This window comes from Pseudopipra pipra, chromosome 26, assembly GCF_036250125.1.
Source record: "Pseudopipra pipra isolate bDixPip1 chromosome 26, bDixPip1.hap1, whole genome shotgun sequence".
NCBI classification, from domain to species: Eukaryota; Metazoa; Chordata; class Aves; order Passeriformes; family Pipridae; genus Pseudopipra; species Pseudopipra pipra.
In genome coordinates, this window is record NC_087574.1 from 2,098,232 (window position 1) to 2,113,377 (window position 15,146).

General features: G+C 60.3%; 2 protein-coding genes across 22 annotated transcripts in view; one reads left to right on the forward strand and one right to left on the reverse strand.

Annotated features, from left to right (window-relative positions):
* Positions 1-50: 50 nt before the first annotated feature.
* SLC25A39 (solute carrier family 25 member 39) lies at positions 51-6,531 on the reverse strand. 2 transcript variants are annotated; one of them, XM_064636818.1, is made up of 12 exons: positions 6,374-6,531; positions 3,896-4,004; positions 3,759-3,818; positions 3,123-3,167; positions 2,351-2,460; positions 2,159-2,226; positions 1,917-2,041; positions 1,572-1,745; positions 1,361-1,470; positions 1,142-1,223; positions 968-1,048; positions 51-888 (listed from the first exon to the last, which is right to left on the reverse strand). In XM_064636818.1, exons 2-12 carry the CDS (start codon positions 3,990-3,992, stop codon positions 770-772), a joined length of 1,071 nt encoding a protein of 356 aa, XP_064492888.1. In that variant the 5' UTR covers positions 3,993-4,004; positions 6,374-6,531; the 3' UTR covers positions 51-769. The 2 variants fall into 2 exon arrangements, with proteins under 2 accessions (XP_064492888.1, XP_064492889.1); XM_064636819.1 differs by lacking the exon at positions 3,123-3,167.
* A 5,762-nt stretch (positions 6,532-12,293) lies between these two features.
* The window catches only part of MAPT (microtubule associated protein tau), a 51,691-nt gene continuing 48,838 nt past the window's right edge, over positions 12,294-15,146 (forward strand). For 6 of the 20 annotated variants that reach the window (XM_064636796.1, XM_064636801.1, XM_064636802.1 and 3 more), the window contains exon 1: positions 12,296-12,441. The gene's annotated coding sequence lies outside the window, so the exon portion shown is untranslated. Of the gene's footprint in view, positions 12,442-15,146 lie in introns of all 20 variants that reach the window. The other 14 variants (XM_064636791.1, XM_064636795.1, XM_064636800.1 and 11 more) reach the window with 10 other exon arrangements.

Genomic DNA, 15,146 nt, shown 5'->3' on the forward strand with positions numbered 1-15,146 from the left:
CACTGGGGCCTTTCACAGCCCCCAGTACACAGGGAGAGAAACCCTTCCACTATGAGACAAATTTTTCTTTTATTTAAGAAAATAAGGGGAATTCCCCCTGTGAGTCCCAGGGGAAGGTGGGGGCAGTGCCCGCAGAGCTGTCCCTTGCAGTGAAGGGACAGGCAGGGGGTGCCACAGTGCCCCCAGCCCCCTGGAGCAGCAGCGAGGTCTGTCCCCATGCAGGGTCTGTCCAACCCAGGGTCTGGCAGGGGACAGGGATACCCCCAGTGAGAGGAGAGGTCCGGAGGCAGGGAGAGGGTCCTGTCGTGTCCCCATGCAGAGCCAGCAAGGGGAGGCTGTGCGTGAGTGATGGACCCCCGGGCAGAGCAGGGCTGGGGGGCCCGGGCAGGCAGAGAAGCCTCCGAGGTTTGGGGTTTGGTCCTCGCCTGAGCCCCAGCTCCACCTCCTGCCAGGCCAAGTCACCTGGGACATCCCATCCTTGCCAGAGTGTCCATGAATCCAGCAGCAGCAGCATCTGTCCAGCCCCAAGGGATGAGTGTGGGGGGCTCCATGTCCCCCCCAGTGTCACAGCAGCAGGCACAGATGTCCCCCAGAGTGGCTGGGACAGGGAGTGGGGCCCTGGTTCTGAGTGTGGGGAGGCAGAGCGCGGGATGAAGGCACTTGGGCTCTGCACAGCCGAGCGTGGATCGCCGCTCCCGGGACTCCCGGCCGGAGCAGGGCTGGCACTGTCCCCTGGGCACGGCCACACACAGCTCTGCCCCAGCCCTGCTCACAACCCCCGCAGCCGCCGCTCCTGGTTCAGCTTCTGGAAGAAGGTCTTGCCAAATTCGTAGGTGCTGATCATGATGGCGCAGGCAGGTGCCACCTTGATGACACGGGGCAGGAAGCCTGCAAGGACAGTGCTGTCAGCCCTGGGGTGACACCAGGACACCTGGAACCCCAGCACAAGGCCGGGGCACGTCCTCACCTGCAAACAGCCCCCGGGTGCCGGACTCGGCGCGGATCCGCTGCATGAGCAGCCAGGTGGAGGAAGGCTTGGAGGCTGAGACTGTGGGGAGAGGGGAGCAGGTAAGGGTCTAGGGATGCCCAGGAGGAGTCCTGGATGTCCCCCAGGCACCTGCCCGCAGGCCTGGCCCCTCACCTGGGTGCACCTCACTGTCTCCCAGCTCGATCTGCCGCTGGGTTTTGACCACATCGAAGGGCAGCGTCAGCACCGCGGCCACCTGTGGGGTTGGCACCGGGCAGTGAGCCTGGACCTGGTGACACCTCTGCCGTCACCTCCCTGCACCATCCCAGCCCGCCCCTCCCTCCCACAGGGACCATCCCCCACCTTGAGTGAGCCTCAGCACCCCAAACTCACTGTGCCAGAGATGGCCCCAGATGTGAAGCTGACCATGAACGTGGCCTCTTCCAGCCAGGCCTTCCTGCAGAGCCACGTCCTCACCAGCTCGTAGTTAAACCAGTACAGAGCTGGGGGGAGAGGAGACACCAGTGCTACAACTGGACACCTTGGACACACCAACCCCCCGGCCCTGGTTCCCTGCCACCTCCCAGTGCCACCACAGCCATACCCGAGAAGGGGACGTCCCGCAGCACGGTGGGTCCCCAGCCTCTCCAGAGGGACAGCCAGCCATCCTGGGCCACTGCTGACTGGATGCAGACACCCAGCTCGCGGTAGCTGAGCTGCCGGGACTGCATCTTGGTGCGGATCAGCTCCAAGGGGCTGATGACCGTCACGGCACCCACTGCAAGGAGGGGACACCGGGAATCAGCTCCGGCCGCTCCAGCGGCTGTCCCGGAGCCATCAGCACCATGCTGGGAGAGCCAGGTGCTGAAACTGGGCACCAAGACCTGCCACGCTCTGCTGGCACCACAGGGTGGGCCCAGGGAGACCCCCAGGGAGGAGGGGTACTCACGCCTGGCGAGGGCCCCGGCCAGCAAGGGGATGTGGGGGCCCCGACTTCCCGTCCGGGCGTGCAGGTAGTCCCGGAGCTGGTCGTAGGTGGTGAAGTAAATGACGGTGGCTGGCACAGCCATGACCCTGTGAGGAGGAGGAGGGGAGTGAGAGGCACATGCACTCCCTGAGGGCCAGTAGGGGGCTTGGGACTGATGCCTGTGTGCCCAGGCAGGTGTTAGCACCCAGAATGCCCAAACTCACAGGGTGGGGGGCAAGCCGCTCCACAGGGACCTGATGCCCTCGTAGCGTGTGATCTTCACAAAGGCATCCTGGGGAGAGAGTGGAGCACCAGGGAGAGGAGTTAGAGGGAGGAGATGGGCAAACACCTCCCCAGCAAACACCCCTCTGGGACAGGGAGGCCCCTGCCCACCCTGCTGTGCCCACGGCCCCTACCAGTGTGCCAGTGAAGTGGGTGGGGGCCTTGTACCAGGCGGTGCAGCCGTTGCCGTTCTGGCAGACGTACAGGTGGTCCATGAGCCCATTGCAGTAGAGGAAACACTTCCCTGAGGCAGGAAGCAATGGCATCACTGTTAGACAGGAGACCCTTCCCCTCTGCCCCACACCCAGCACATCTGATCCCAAAGCCTTCCTTCCAGGAAGAAGCCAAACCGTCAGTGCTTGAGCCCAGCGGGACCAGCCCCAGGCCAAGGCCAGGAGAGGGACAACCCTCTGGCCAGGGTCTGACCACAGCCAGACCCACAGGGTGGGGGACACACAGCCCCACGGCAGGGATGGGAGCACAGCAGGACTCACTGCCAGTGGCAGGAGGGGTTTTATGCCTTGGTTGGTCTTGGCTCTGCTGCTGTGGCATGGTGGGGACACCACGGCCCCTCCACTGTGCTCTCAAGCCAGGCAGAGGGACCCAGGCAGTGGAGATCCAAAGGGACTTTGACGTAGCCACAGTACAGAGAGGGGGAGCACAGAGAGCCAGGCCTGTTGCACAACAGACCCCCCAGCAGACCCCACGGATGTGGCACAGCCAGCCCCAAAGCAGGGCTGCAGGAACAGCCAGGGCTGGGGACAATGGCAGCCCCCACACCACAGGGATGTCCCTACAGCCAGAGGAGCCCGAGCTACCACCAGTGGAAAAGCAAACTGGGATCAAGGTTTGGGAAAGCAAAGCCACTGGCAGCAGGAGCTGCCTGGAGCCCCCGGGCGTACTCACATGTGGCCGGCTGAGCGCCCCAGGGCACTGCCTGTGCTGGCAACGCTGAAACACACAATGGGGACACACTGAGCACTGGCACCGGGACGTGCCACCTCCCAGGGCTGGGGCACACGTGTGTGCTGCAGCTCCGAGCTGGGCAGTGGGAGAACTCCATGGGTGAAGGGGCTGGATGCCCCCGCAGCCACTTCCCAAGCAGTCCCTATTGTCACCAAACCCTTGGTCCCAGCCCGCTGACCCCACAGGATGGGGGCAGATGGAGGGCAGAGCCCACGAGGAGCAGTGTGGAGACTGGAACAAAGGCAGTGGGGGAACAGCGAGCAGTTGGAGCAGGGTGGGCCCCTCTGCCCTGCTCCCCAGGGGCTGGGGGCTGCCAGGCACAGCGCTGACCCCCCTCGGCACTGGGCTGTGCAGGGGGAAGGACAGAGCCAAGCACGAGCCCAGCTCCCCCAGCAGGGCCCCCCAAGCTCATTAGGATGAGGGGCCCATGGTAACCTGCCACCTCGCAATGGCCCCAAGCTCTGGAGCCCAGACATCCCTGCCACTGGCTCTGCCAACCAAGCCTTCCCCACGGGCTGCTCGCCAGCTGGCTGGGGGGCTGGCTGGAGCCCCCCACCCTGCCCTGAGCAGGGTTACCTTTGGAGAACGGGGTCCTCTGGGCCTGCAGCCGGATCTTCACCACGTCCAGCGGTGTCACTGAAACAACACCACCCTTCAGCCATGACTCCCCCCGTGCCAGCCCCCCGCCCCGGCGCCCACCCTGCGGTGCTCACCGAAGAGGGAGGTGAGGATGGCGCCTGTCCCCGAGGCCAGCATCTGCTGCAGTGGTGTGATGCCCACACCGGGGCTCGGTGACGTCTTCTCAGCCATGGCACCGTCCCCCTGCAAGGCACGGCGGGGGATGCTCGAGGCCAGGGGGGTCCCTGGCTCCCCTGGGAGCCCCCCCAGCATCCCCACTCCAGTGGTGCGAGGTCAGTGTCCCACCTCCACCGTGCTATCGGTGCAGCACAGGGCAGGCGAGGGCCCCCATAATCGTGGTGGCCCGAGGGGGGGACAGGGACTGGCTCCTGGGGCTGGCCCAGCCCCGATAACACCCTCCTGGCCCCACACTGGCAGCGAGCCCAGCCTGGCTGGAGAGGTGGGGACAGTCCAGAAAAGCCTTCCATGTCCTTGGAGAGGGAGGACTCTCCCCTCCCTGTGCTGGAAAATTAAGGACAGGAAGGAACAAAGTCCAAAGATCAGCCCTGGCTGGGAAGGCAGCAGAGCCTGTGCAGCAGAGCAGTGCACCCATGGGCAGAACACCAAGGGAGGGGGGATCCCCCTCATGAGCTTCCAACAAGCTCCCCAAAAAGGGTTTGGGCATCCCAAACCTTCTGCCTGATTCCCCCGAGGTTCGGCAAGGCTGCAGCCCCCGGAGCTGATGTGCTGCCTTCAGGAAGCAGGGGATACTGCACCCTTCCCAGGGAGGAGGACACAGAGAATCGACCTCCAGCATGCTCAGAACCAACTGCTCCCTCCTGCCACAGCCCAGGGATGATCCTCACGCTGGGACAGGGCTGGGGCCACAGCAGGAGGGCTTCCAAGCTTTGGGAACCTACAGAGTTTTTTAAAGCCAGGGAATGCAGCAAAAAACCTTCCCCATCTGACTCAGCAATTTGCAAGGTCAGAGGAGTCATAAATCTCTCGGTTACAAGTTGCTGGGTGCCCAAGGCTGCGAGTCAGGACAGGTCTGTCCTGAACCCACATGTGCCAACCCCACTGGGAGCCAGGTCTGTGCTGAACCCACACACACCTGTCCCACCAGGAGAGCTGGATCTGTCCCAGCCCCACATGTGCTGGCTCCACTAGACCTGGGTTTACCCTGGCAACACGCACACTCAGCCCCACCAGGAGAGCTGGGTCTGTCCCAGCACCACACACTTGGCCCCACCACGAGATCTACGTTTACCCTGGCACCACACACACCAGCCCCACAAGTCGCTGGGCCTGTCCTGGCACCACACACCCAGCCCCATGGGGAGCTGGGTTTACCCTGGCACCCAGCATACACCGGCCCCACTGGGATCTGGGTGCTGTCTGGGCACAGGTCCCAGTGTGCCCGTCACGGGACGGCCGTGGTGCTCGCCCCACTGACCCCACAGCCATTGCGAAACCCTGGGCAGGGCACTGGGGTCGGATCCCTGCCCCAGACCCAGCCCTGCTGCTCAGCCTTACGTAAGCCGGGGGAAATCTCTGGCTCCCAGCTCTGCAGCACCTGATAAACTCACTTAGTTATACGTGACATGCCCCAACACAGCCCCCCTGTTGGTGCTGGGGGAGTGAGGCACCTCCAGGGCTCCCTTCTCAGCTGGGAGCTGCTCCCTTATCCATCCAGGATAAAATAAGCCCTACACCCCCAGCCCAGAGCCCCCTGCTCAGCCTGGAGTGCTGATGGGGCTGAGTACAGCACAGTGATGATCAGGACAAAAAGGGGGAGAAACAAATATAAGTTAAGATGATCAATGCAAAAAATTCCCAGGGACAGGGGACTGGGGGGGAGCTCAGGGGGCTCTTCCCACACTGGAAGGGCCCAGCTGGGCACTCCAGCCCTGAGCCAGAGGGAAATCCTGCCAGCAGATCCCCTAGTGCTTCCCAGACCCTGGGCTGCTCCAGGTTTCCCCCAGTCCATCCCTGTAGGTGCCCAGAGAGCACAGGGGCTCATCCTGGTGGCGGACAAACCACTTTCTCCTGGAGCAGGGGATGGTGCTGGAGCGTTCCCCAGGGCTCACAGGGACCCAGCCTGGACCGCTGCCCCGGGGAGCCCCCCAGGGCAGGGGCAGCCCCCCCTACCTGTGGTCTGCACCCCTACCTGGGTGGAGCCTGCAGCCCCCCACCGCCCCGGGGAGCTCCCTTACCTGGGCTCTGTACCTCTACCTGGGGTCTGCACACCCCCTCGAGCTTGGAGCCCCCACCCCAGGGTTGTGTCCTCTCCCCCGGGCTTTGCAGCCCACTCCGAGCAGAGAATCTCCCTCCCCTGGCTCTACTCCCCCTCTCCCAGGGTCTGCAGCCACCCCAGTCCCGGTGCTTGTCCCCCCCCCGCCCTGGGAGCGGAGCCCGGGGGTCCCGCGGCCGCCTGTTCCCCCATCACAGCCGCACGACCCCCGACACCGGGGGGAAACTGAGGCAGCGGCGGCGCGCGCCGGACCGCGAGGGCGGGGTGCCGTGAGAGGAGGAAGGGGTGTCGGGGGAGGTGCCGGGGAGTGCCGCCCCACCTGCTCATTCCAGCCCGGCTCGGCGCGTCCCTGCGGGGCCGGGAGGCGGGGGAGCGGCGGCGGCGCCTTTAAGGAGCGCCATGAGCCCCGCGCGCCCTTCGCCGCGCGCCGGCCCCGCGCCGCACTTCCGCCCGCCCGCGCCGCGCACGCGCCCTGCGCCCCGCGCGCCCCTGCGCCCCCTGCCGGCCCGGGGAGGGGAGGGAAAGGAGCGGCGGCGGCGCGGGAACGCGCGTGATGGGGCGCGTCGGGCACGCGCCTTGTGCGCACCCTGCACACGCGGGCGCGCCTTGCACGCTCACCGTGGTGGGGAGGGACGGAGGGGCGCGCCTTGCACGCTCACCGGTTTTGGGGGGCGCCTCGCGCACGCTGTACTGACAGAGGGGCACCTTGCACGCTCACCGCGATGGAGACGGACACACCTTGCACACCTCGAGTGTTCACCGGGCTGAGGAGAGAGGGACGTGCCTTGCACACTCCCTGAGCTGGGGAGGGACACCCTGCACTCTCACCGTGATGGACAGGTGTATGCCTTGCACACTCATGGTGCTGAAGAGAGAGGGACGTGCCTTGCACACTCCCTGTGCTGGGGTGGGACAGCCTGCACACCCACCGTGCTGGAGAGAAACACACCTTGCACACTTACCATGATGGAGAGGGACGTACCTTGCACACTCACCATGGTGGAGAGAGAGGGGCATGCCTTGCACACTCACTGTTCTGACACAGGGGCACGCCTTGCACACTCACTGTTCTGACACAGGGGCACGCCTTGCACACTCACTGTTCTGACACAGGGGCACACCTTGCACACTCACTGTTCTGACACAGGGGCACGCCTTGCACACTCACTGTCACCATGCTGGCAAAAGAGCACGCCTTGCACGCTCACTGTGCTGGCAGAGGGACACCCCTGGCACACTCAACCGTGCTGGCAGAAGGCTGTGCCTTGCACACTCGCTGTGCTGAAGGCTCGGGGCTCTCCCACTCACCCTCCCAGGCCCAGCAGGGTTTGCACACTCGCCCTGCCGGCAGTGTGATGTGCTGCACACCCGGGTGGAGGGGCAGGCTGGGACACGGGCACGGTGCCGTGCCAGGGGCAGTGCTGCTCCGCTGCCTGCACAGGAACAAAGCCCCACAGTTCCCAAAGCACTGGCACTGGAGTGCCCAGCAGCTCCCTGTCCTCTCCCGGGCCCTTGGAGCGGGATGCAGACAGCCTGCTCTGCCACTTCCACCTGGGCCCGTGAGAGCTGGGATTAACTTCGGGACCTGCCTGGTCTGGGGGGCTGGAATCCCATCTCTGCTCGGTGCAGACCCTAATTTTCAAGTGTTGGGAGTGCTGTGTTTTCTGGGGAGAATCCTGAGTCCTTCTGGGTGCAGTAGTGAGCTCCCTGAGGGGCTCTTATTTCTGTTGGTGGTTAAATCTGGAGAAGATTTTCTCAGGAGGAATTTCTTCCTGGAAAGGGTGGTCAGGCATTGGAAGGGGCTGCCCAGGGAGGTGGTGGAGTCCCCACCCCTGGAGGTGTCCAAGGAAGGACTGGACATGGCACGCAGTGCTCTGGGCTGGGGGACAAGGTGGGCATCGGGCACAGGGTGGACTCGAAGTCCTCGGAGGTCTTTTGCAACCTCAGTGATTCTGTGAAGATGGTCCAAGTGCATCCGTGTGCCCCTGGAAGGGAGGAGAGCCCTTCTGGTGCCCTTCGCCCCCACGCTGTAATCTGGGCTGATAACAGCAGATGGCTCCCAAAGCCCCTCTGAAACCTGCACAGCCCCCCGGGACTGCGGCTCTGCCCCAGTGGGTGACTGGGTGATGGGGTTGGAGAACTGGGATGAGACCACAGCGGTGCTCCAGCTGGCGTGTCCTCCAGGGAACCCGCAGGTCAGAGCTTCCTGGGGACTCCGCTTGCGCGGCAACGTCCCTGCAACACAACCTGTTGTGGTGCTGCGTGATGCAATCTCTGCCTTAGAGCAGGGCTGAACTTTTGCCCTGACTTAATCTCGAGGATAAATCCTGCACTGGTGCCCACAGCACCATCCCGTGGGAAGGACAGGGGATGCTCAGGGACAGGTGATGTACAGGTGCCAGAGCAGCCTCTGCCTGGTGAGCAGGAGGATTCAGGGCTCGGAGCCTGCAGATCCAGGGTGTTTACTCAGGAGCCTACTTCACCCACGGTGATGTTCCCTGTCCTTTTGTGGAGCTGGCAGGGACGTGGTGGCTACACTCATCCAGGAATAAAGTCCCTCCTGGCCACTGGCATCTCTGAGGATTGTCAACGAAGGGGGCAGCTAATGCCAGGACCTGTCCTTCCATGACATCAGGTCCAAGGGAATCTTGGCTTTAAGTGATGTGAGCCCAGGAGCCTCACAATTCCCACAAGGTCCCCAAAGTGAATGCATCCTGTGACTCCCCGATGAGTCAGCTCTGCCTCTTACAGAGGCACAGGTTTTAAATGATGTGAAAGCCTCTCGCAGCTGGTAATTGAGAAATGGAATAATGATTAATTAAAATTTCTCTCTCCTTAGGGGTATTGGGTCTTGTATCTTCTGGTTTAGGTGTTGGGCTGTGCTTGGCTTCCACACAGCTGAAAAGAAAAGGAATAATGTTTTTCCAGACAGGGACAGGGAAAGAGGGACAAGTGTACAATAGTGTAGGTGCCTTGGCCTCAATTTTTTGGGTCTGTCCATCTGCTAAGGAGGTCAGGGTGAAAGTGGTGAGTTTGTTTATCCCGAGCTCAGCACTGCCGAGGCGAGGACCTGGCTGGCTCTTTGTGCTGAGTCACAGCCCGCTGGCCTCCTGCGCTGTCCAAACGCCGGGAATGTTTCTGTCCCCAGTTCCTGTCCCCGCAGCCCCCGCTGGCCTCGGTGGGGTGCCGCGGGTGCACCGTGCTCCCATTGATCTGAAAATGAACGGCAAGTTACTTCAGACGGAGAGAACCGTGTCCGAGTTGAAAATGCACATTCGGTCCGTGGGGAAGGAGCCGGCTGAGCTCTAATCCCCCCCTGAGCCGAGGAGTCCGGCCGCGGGGACGGTTCGCGTGAGCGCCGCTCCGGGTCTGTCCTGCCGTGACACGGCACGGCACGGCCGGGAAAACGCTTGTGTAACTCCCTGCTCCCAGTTCCACCCAGCTTATGAAACCCAGCTGTGTCCTGGGCCAGCGCCACGGCCTGGGAACTGCGGTCCGGGGGCTGTGCCTGCCTGGGGCTCCTCGCCGAGGAAGGGGCATCCTGTAGTTCCAGCGCCTGGAATCACTTTGGAAAGATCAATCCTGTCTCCTCGCTTTCAAAAATTGCGTTTTTGAAAGCAATTAGCCCGTTTCCTTTTTTTTTCAGGTGAACTTCAAGGGCCAGGTTGCAAAAGGATCTGGGTAGTGCTTTAATGGAATTAAGCCAGGGCAGAATTTGAGTATTTATTTCAGCTGGGATCATTATGGTTTTGCAAAAGCCAGGCTTAAGCTGAATTAAGTGACTCAAATAAAGCAGCTTGTGGCCAGAGGAGGCCCTGGGGACACCAGACTTGTATAACCCAGAATACAACCCAGAATTCCTAATGCAGCTGCAGCTCTGCAGGTCAACTCCTGCTGCAGGTGACACTTGGGAAGGTGTCCTACCTTCTGGAGCACCTGCCAGGGAAAACCTTGGTAATAATGAAACAGGTGACAAACTGCACCTGTGAGGAAAACGAGCCTGGTCTTAGGGATGAAGAAAGAGGTATGGAAGATAAAGGCTCCATGCTTCCCTCCCTAAAGGATTCCTTTATAATTTAATGTTAAAAGTAGTGTCTTGTTTCCACTAGCAGCAGTATGGGCCAAAAGGAGAGGAGGGGAAGGAAGAGCCTGGCCTGAGAATGGTAGGATAAATTCCCAGATCCCTTTTCCAATAAACAAAAGCCCCTATGAACACGAAGTGGCCAGAAGAGCTCTGAGCAGTAATTAAACTCTACATCAGCTTCAGCCCACTGCAGGTAAATCTGCCCTCAGAGTTTCCCCGCAGTTCCTCTTGGCTGGGGCAGGATCTGCTGATCACCGTGAGCTCATCCCACCTGGGGCTGCTCCAGCAGTTCCGGAAACATCTCGGTGTTGCTGCAGCAATTGATGGGTTTAATTCCTGACAAACCTTTGCCAGCAGATATTCTAAATGGCCTGGATGTGGCTGTGCCTGAACATCAGCTGGGACTGACTAATGATGCTTCACTTTCCAGATTTCTTGGATCTGGACAGGACTTGTTGCCTGCTGAGCTGAGAACTTTGGCAGGTAAAGGTGGGCTTTGAGATGACTTTAGAAAGCCAGGTGTTGTCATGCTTTAAGAAATAAGGCCTGGGAGTCCCTTCTGGTTTGGCTGTCTTTAGATGAAGAAATAATCCTGTTGGAGGGTGCTCAGCTGATTCCCAGTCAGTCTGCTGTTCCTGGTACATCCCTACTGCCTGTAGGAAGAGCTGCTGTCCCAGAATTGGACTTGAGCTGCTTGCACTGTAATTCATCTTGTTTGCCGTTGAGTCACAAGGACAGATCCTCTTGTAGCACTGTAGTGTTTATTTTACCATTTCCAACGCTGTGGTGCTTTTTTGAGAGAAGATGGGAAAATTCTCCAGATAATTTATACTGGGTACTTTCTAGGCAGTTTAAAAATGGGCCATTCCCTTGGTTTTAGATGCCTTACCTGTTCCTATTGATCTGAAAAAACAACCCCCAAACCAAACATCTCATAGTTGCATGTTCATAAATCCATCTTTTTTCCCCCTCACGTGACTGTACTTCGTACTTCTGCAGTTACTGATACTGTAGTAAGAGAAGGGCTTTGACACTCCACAGACCTTTATTCCAAACCAAAAAAGACCATTCCCAACCCGGTTTGCTTTAAAAAACCCTCTGGCGCTGCAGGTTCCACATCTGTTCTTCTTTACTCCCTCCTGAGCTTTCCCCTTTACAAAAAGCCTGTTCTTAGACTGGACATTGCCCTTGATTTGCACCTCGATGTTTCTCAGGGAAAAAACTGAAACCTGGAGCCTGCCCTCCCGTAGTTTCTCCACTAAATCCAATTACTAGGGATAGTAACCCTGTTAACACAAGGTCGTAATTCCATCAAGGGATCTCCACTGTGTCCATAATGCTCCTGGGTCGAGCTGGAGCATCTCAAATGGAGCAGGCAGGGCGGAGAAGGATCTTTTTGGGAGCATGACTTGCTTCTTCAGCCTCTCCCTCCGCTTTCCAGTGCTTCACGCTGGTCACAGGCTCTGTGTGGAGCGGTGAGGGAGCCCCAGTGCTCCCCAACAGCTCAGGGTCACCTGTTGGCTCCTTCCGACAGGTGTCTGCTGATCCACACGCCGGTGAAAGCCGCCCTTGCCCCGCGCCCGCCGCGCCATCCCTGAGCCTCCCGCCGCAGGTGCTGAGGGCGATGCTGCGGAGCTGCCGCCGCGTGTGGGAGGCAGGGCTGCCTCCCCCTTTGTCAGCGCGGAGCTTCACCGGCGGACGAAATCAAACCTGCGTGGCCGCCGCTGAGGCTGGCGAGGGGATGCCGTTCCCTACACCGCCATCTCCAGGGATGCTGAGGGCTGTGGCCGGGAGCGTGTGCGGGCAGAGAGCGGGAGGCAGGGCTGGGGAGAGGCGCTGTCCCGCATTCCCGGGGGGGCTGTGGCGGGTGCAAGGGGGTCGATGCAGGATCACAAACCTCCTCCCGAGGACAATCCCCCCCCCCATCGTCTTTCGGCGCCCGCCACAAAATGGCGGGGGGGGGGCGTGAGGTGACTGGGGGGGGGCAACGCGGCAGCGCCCCCTGCCGGGCGGGGCCGCGCGCGCGCCCGCTCCCCGCAGACAATGGGGCGGCGGCGTCGGGAGCGCGCACGGGCGGGGCGAGCGCCCCCCTTGGCGGGAAAGGGGGTGGGTGGGGGGCGGGGGGGGGCTCGGCGGCCGCTCCGCGCACGCGCGCGCGCGCTCCCGCCCCGCCGGCGCGGCGAAGGTTCCGGAGCCCGCGCGCGCCCCCGCTCCGCTGTCACCGTCTCCGCTGTCACCGTCGGTCGCCCCCCGGCTCCCGGTGCGGACACCCCCCCCCTCACCCCCTCCCCGCGCAGCGGCAGGTACGGGGGGCGCACACGGCGGGGAGCAGAGGGGGAGCGGGGAGGCGGCGGCGGCTGGGATGAGCCGGGATATCGGGAGGGTGGGGGGGGGATGCGAACCCGCTCTGCCCGCGTGGAGAGGGGGAAAAAAAAAAAATAAAAAAAAATTATTACAAGCCGAGAAGCCAAAGGCGGCCGTTCCATCCCCGGCAGAAGGCTCGGGGCGCGGAGGGGCGTGCCGGGTGCCGGCGCCCCGGGGCTGCGGCAGGGCGAGGCGCGGCCCCTGCGGCAGCGCTGCCGCCCGGGGCAGGTGCGGCGGGAGCGGCCGCGGACCGAGCGATGCGGAAAGCGCGGTTTTGGGGCGGGGGTGTGCGTGTGTGTCTCTACCCCGCTTTCGCCCCCTTTTTTTTCCCCCGGCAGGTGGGGCCGGGGCTGCGGCAGCAGCGGGGCCATGTTCTGCAGCCGCCCCGGGGGTGTGGGGGGGGAGCGGCGGTGGTTAAAGACGATAAATTAATTAATAATGGGGACAGCGCAAGGAAGAAGCGTTTGGAAGGGAAGGAGCTGTCCACGCCCAGCACGGGATTTTGTGGGGGGGAAGCGTTATTGAGGTCACGGCACCCCGGAGTTGCCCGGCTTTGTTGCACCCCCCCGAGTGCCCAGTTGAAGGGTTTGGGGTTTAACGTGAGCGAGGTGGGTCCCATCCTGTTGAATCCCGGGTGTTTTCCAGCCGGGATGGGGATGCTGGTGCCCAGCCCCGTGGGTTTGGGGCTGGGGTGGTGCTGCTCGGTGTAACTGGTGGTCCCTGGATGTGCCTTGCACCTCCGGAGCATCCCAGTGCCATGCTGGGGTTACTCCTTGTCCTGCTGGAATTTCCCCCTTGTCCCTTCCATCTGCCTCTTCCCATGCTGCCTCTTCTTTCTTGTCCCAAAATCCCACCAGACAGGGCGTGGGGCTTGCCCCCCTTTCTGAATTTTGCCTATTTTTTTCCCACCTGTAGTTGTTGGCTATTTCTTTGTTTTAAGCCTAACTTAGATGGGAAAAGGGAAGTTTCCTCGCCAGGTGTTTCCAGGGGTGCACACCTGCCCTCCTGCCTCGGAGCAATTAAACCTGCAAGGAGCTGAAACAGCTCATTTCAGGTGAGGGATGGAGGTTTCTCCCTGCATCCCTGCCTGCCACATTAGCACAGGGGAGGATTCACTTGGGGGGAGATGATTTTTCCTGTTTTTTTTCAACACCTGGAAACGCAATCCTGTTGTTGCTCGCAGAGGGCAGCTGCCATCACTTTAAAGGGAGTTTCTCCTTCCATTTGCTGTGGTACCACCACACGAGGTGCAGCTCCATTTGCAGCGAGAGGCTGGTCTTGCCTGGAAACGGGCTGGCTGGAAGGAGCAGCTGAGATGAGCTAAGCTGTCACTGCCACGATTTGTATGCAGCGTGTTCCTGAGCTTCCCCGGCGTGGATCTGGGCAGATGTTGGACGCGTGTCTGAATCAGTGGAACAAAATTCACTACTGAGAATCGTTAATTTGTTCTGTCGAGCGATGGCTGCCTGCTTGTGTCCGTGGAAGGGTTTTTGGCTGCACTGCCAGTGCCTCAGATTTGGGGTGTTTGATGGCTTTCCTTGTGTTCAGGTTTTTTGGCATTTTTTCTCTCGAGGTGGTCAATCAAATCAGGTCTCAGTTGGGCGTTTACAGCCTGCTCTTGAGAGAAGGAAAATGAAAACCTCGTTCTCTCTAGAAGTGAGAAATTGTCTAACCCAGTTATGCATTGTTCCCCCTCGATATGCAAAATGCTTGTTTTTTACCCCAAGATGTTGCAGCTTAAGGAGAAAAGCAAAGTGCTGGTTGATTTACATGTAATGTATAAAGATTTTGATCATAGAATGGTTTGGGTTGGAAGGGACCTTAAAGACCCTCTTGTTCCACCCCCCTGCCATGGGCAGGGACACCTTCCACTAGCTCAGGTTGCTCCAAGCCCTGTCCAACCTGGCCTTGGACACTTCCAGGGATGGGGCAGCCACTGACAGATAATTCCCACCTGATAAAAGTATTGCATTTTCTCATTCTTTGGAATGGGGTTTGTTTTTTGAGACCCAGCTCTTGTGCTCTGGGGAAACGTGATGCCCATCTCACAGATGGTATCACAGATCAGACAGGGATGTTTATCCTTCATTAGCTGGGATTAACTGAGGACAGAAGTGATGGGACCTCTGTGTGTCCTGTGGGGAGTTCCCAAGAGGAAGAGATGGGTCCAGTCCCTTCAGGTCACAAGTGCAACAGTACAGGTTTTGTGTCCCTCCCTCATTACTTGCCCTTTTCAAGTACTGTGTTAAGTATTTACAGGTCAGGCTTCTAATTTAGTCTTCCTCACCCTTCCTCCTCCTCTGTATCCACTTGCAGCCTCTCTGTTCCCTAGGCATTCCATTCAAACTATCCCATTCCCTCTGTCCTTGATATTAACTGCAGTTTCAGCAGGACCCAGGTGGACCAAGTAAACGTATTTATTTCCTGTATGAAAAAAGAGTGCTGTGGCTTTCTCATTTCCTTCCCGACAGCCATGGGAGGGGTCCTTGTAGGATTAAAATGAGGAAAAGAAGACACTAAGTGCTCTTTCTCCACGGAGGCTGAGTGGGTGTATCCAGTCAGGGATGCTTGTAGCACACCAGTGAGGTGGGTGCCTTGTCTTCTGCTTCTCATGTTCCTCTGCTTCATTTTGGAGAGCCGTGTT

What these genes read in the sequence shown, in the direction of transcription:
- SLC25A39 (XM_064636818.1), bottom strand. Translation starts at nt 3,992, where the DNA reads ATGGCTGAGAAGACGTCACCGAGCCCCGGTGTGGGCATCACACCACTG. An exon ending in AGCGGCTTGCCCCCCACCCT is followed by an intron (nt 2,042 to 2,158) that starts GTGAGTTTGGGC and finishes TCCTCCTCACAG; the next exon opens with GGTCATGGCTGTGCCAGCCA. An exon ending in GCGGGACGTCCCCTTCTCGG is followed by an intron (nt 1,471 to 1,571) that starts GTATGGCTGTGG and finishes CTCTCCCCCCAG; the next exon opens with CTCTGTACTGGTTTAACTAC.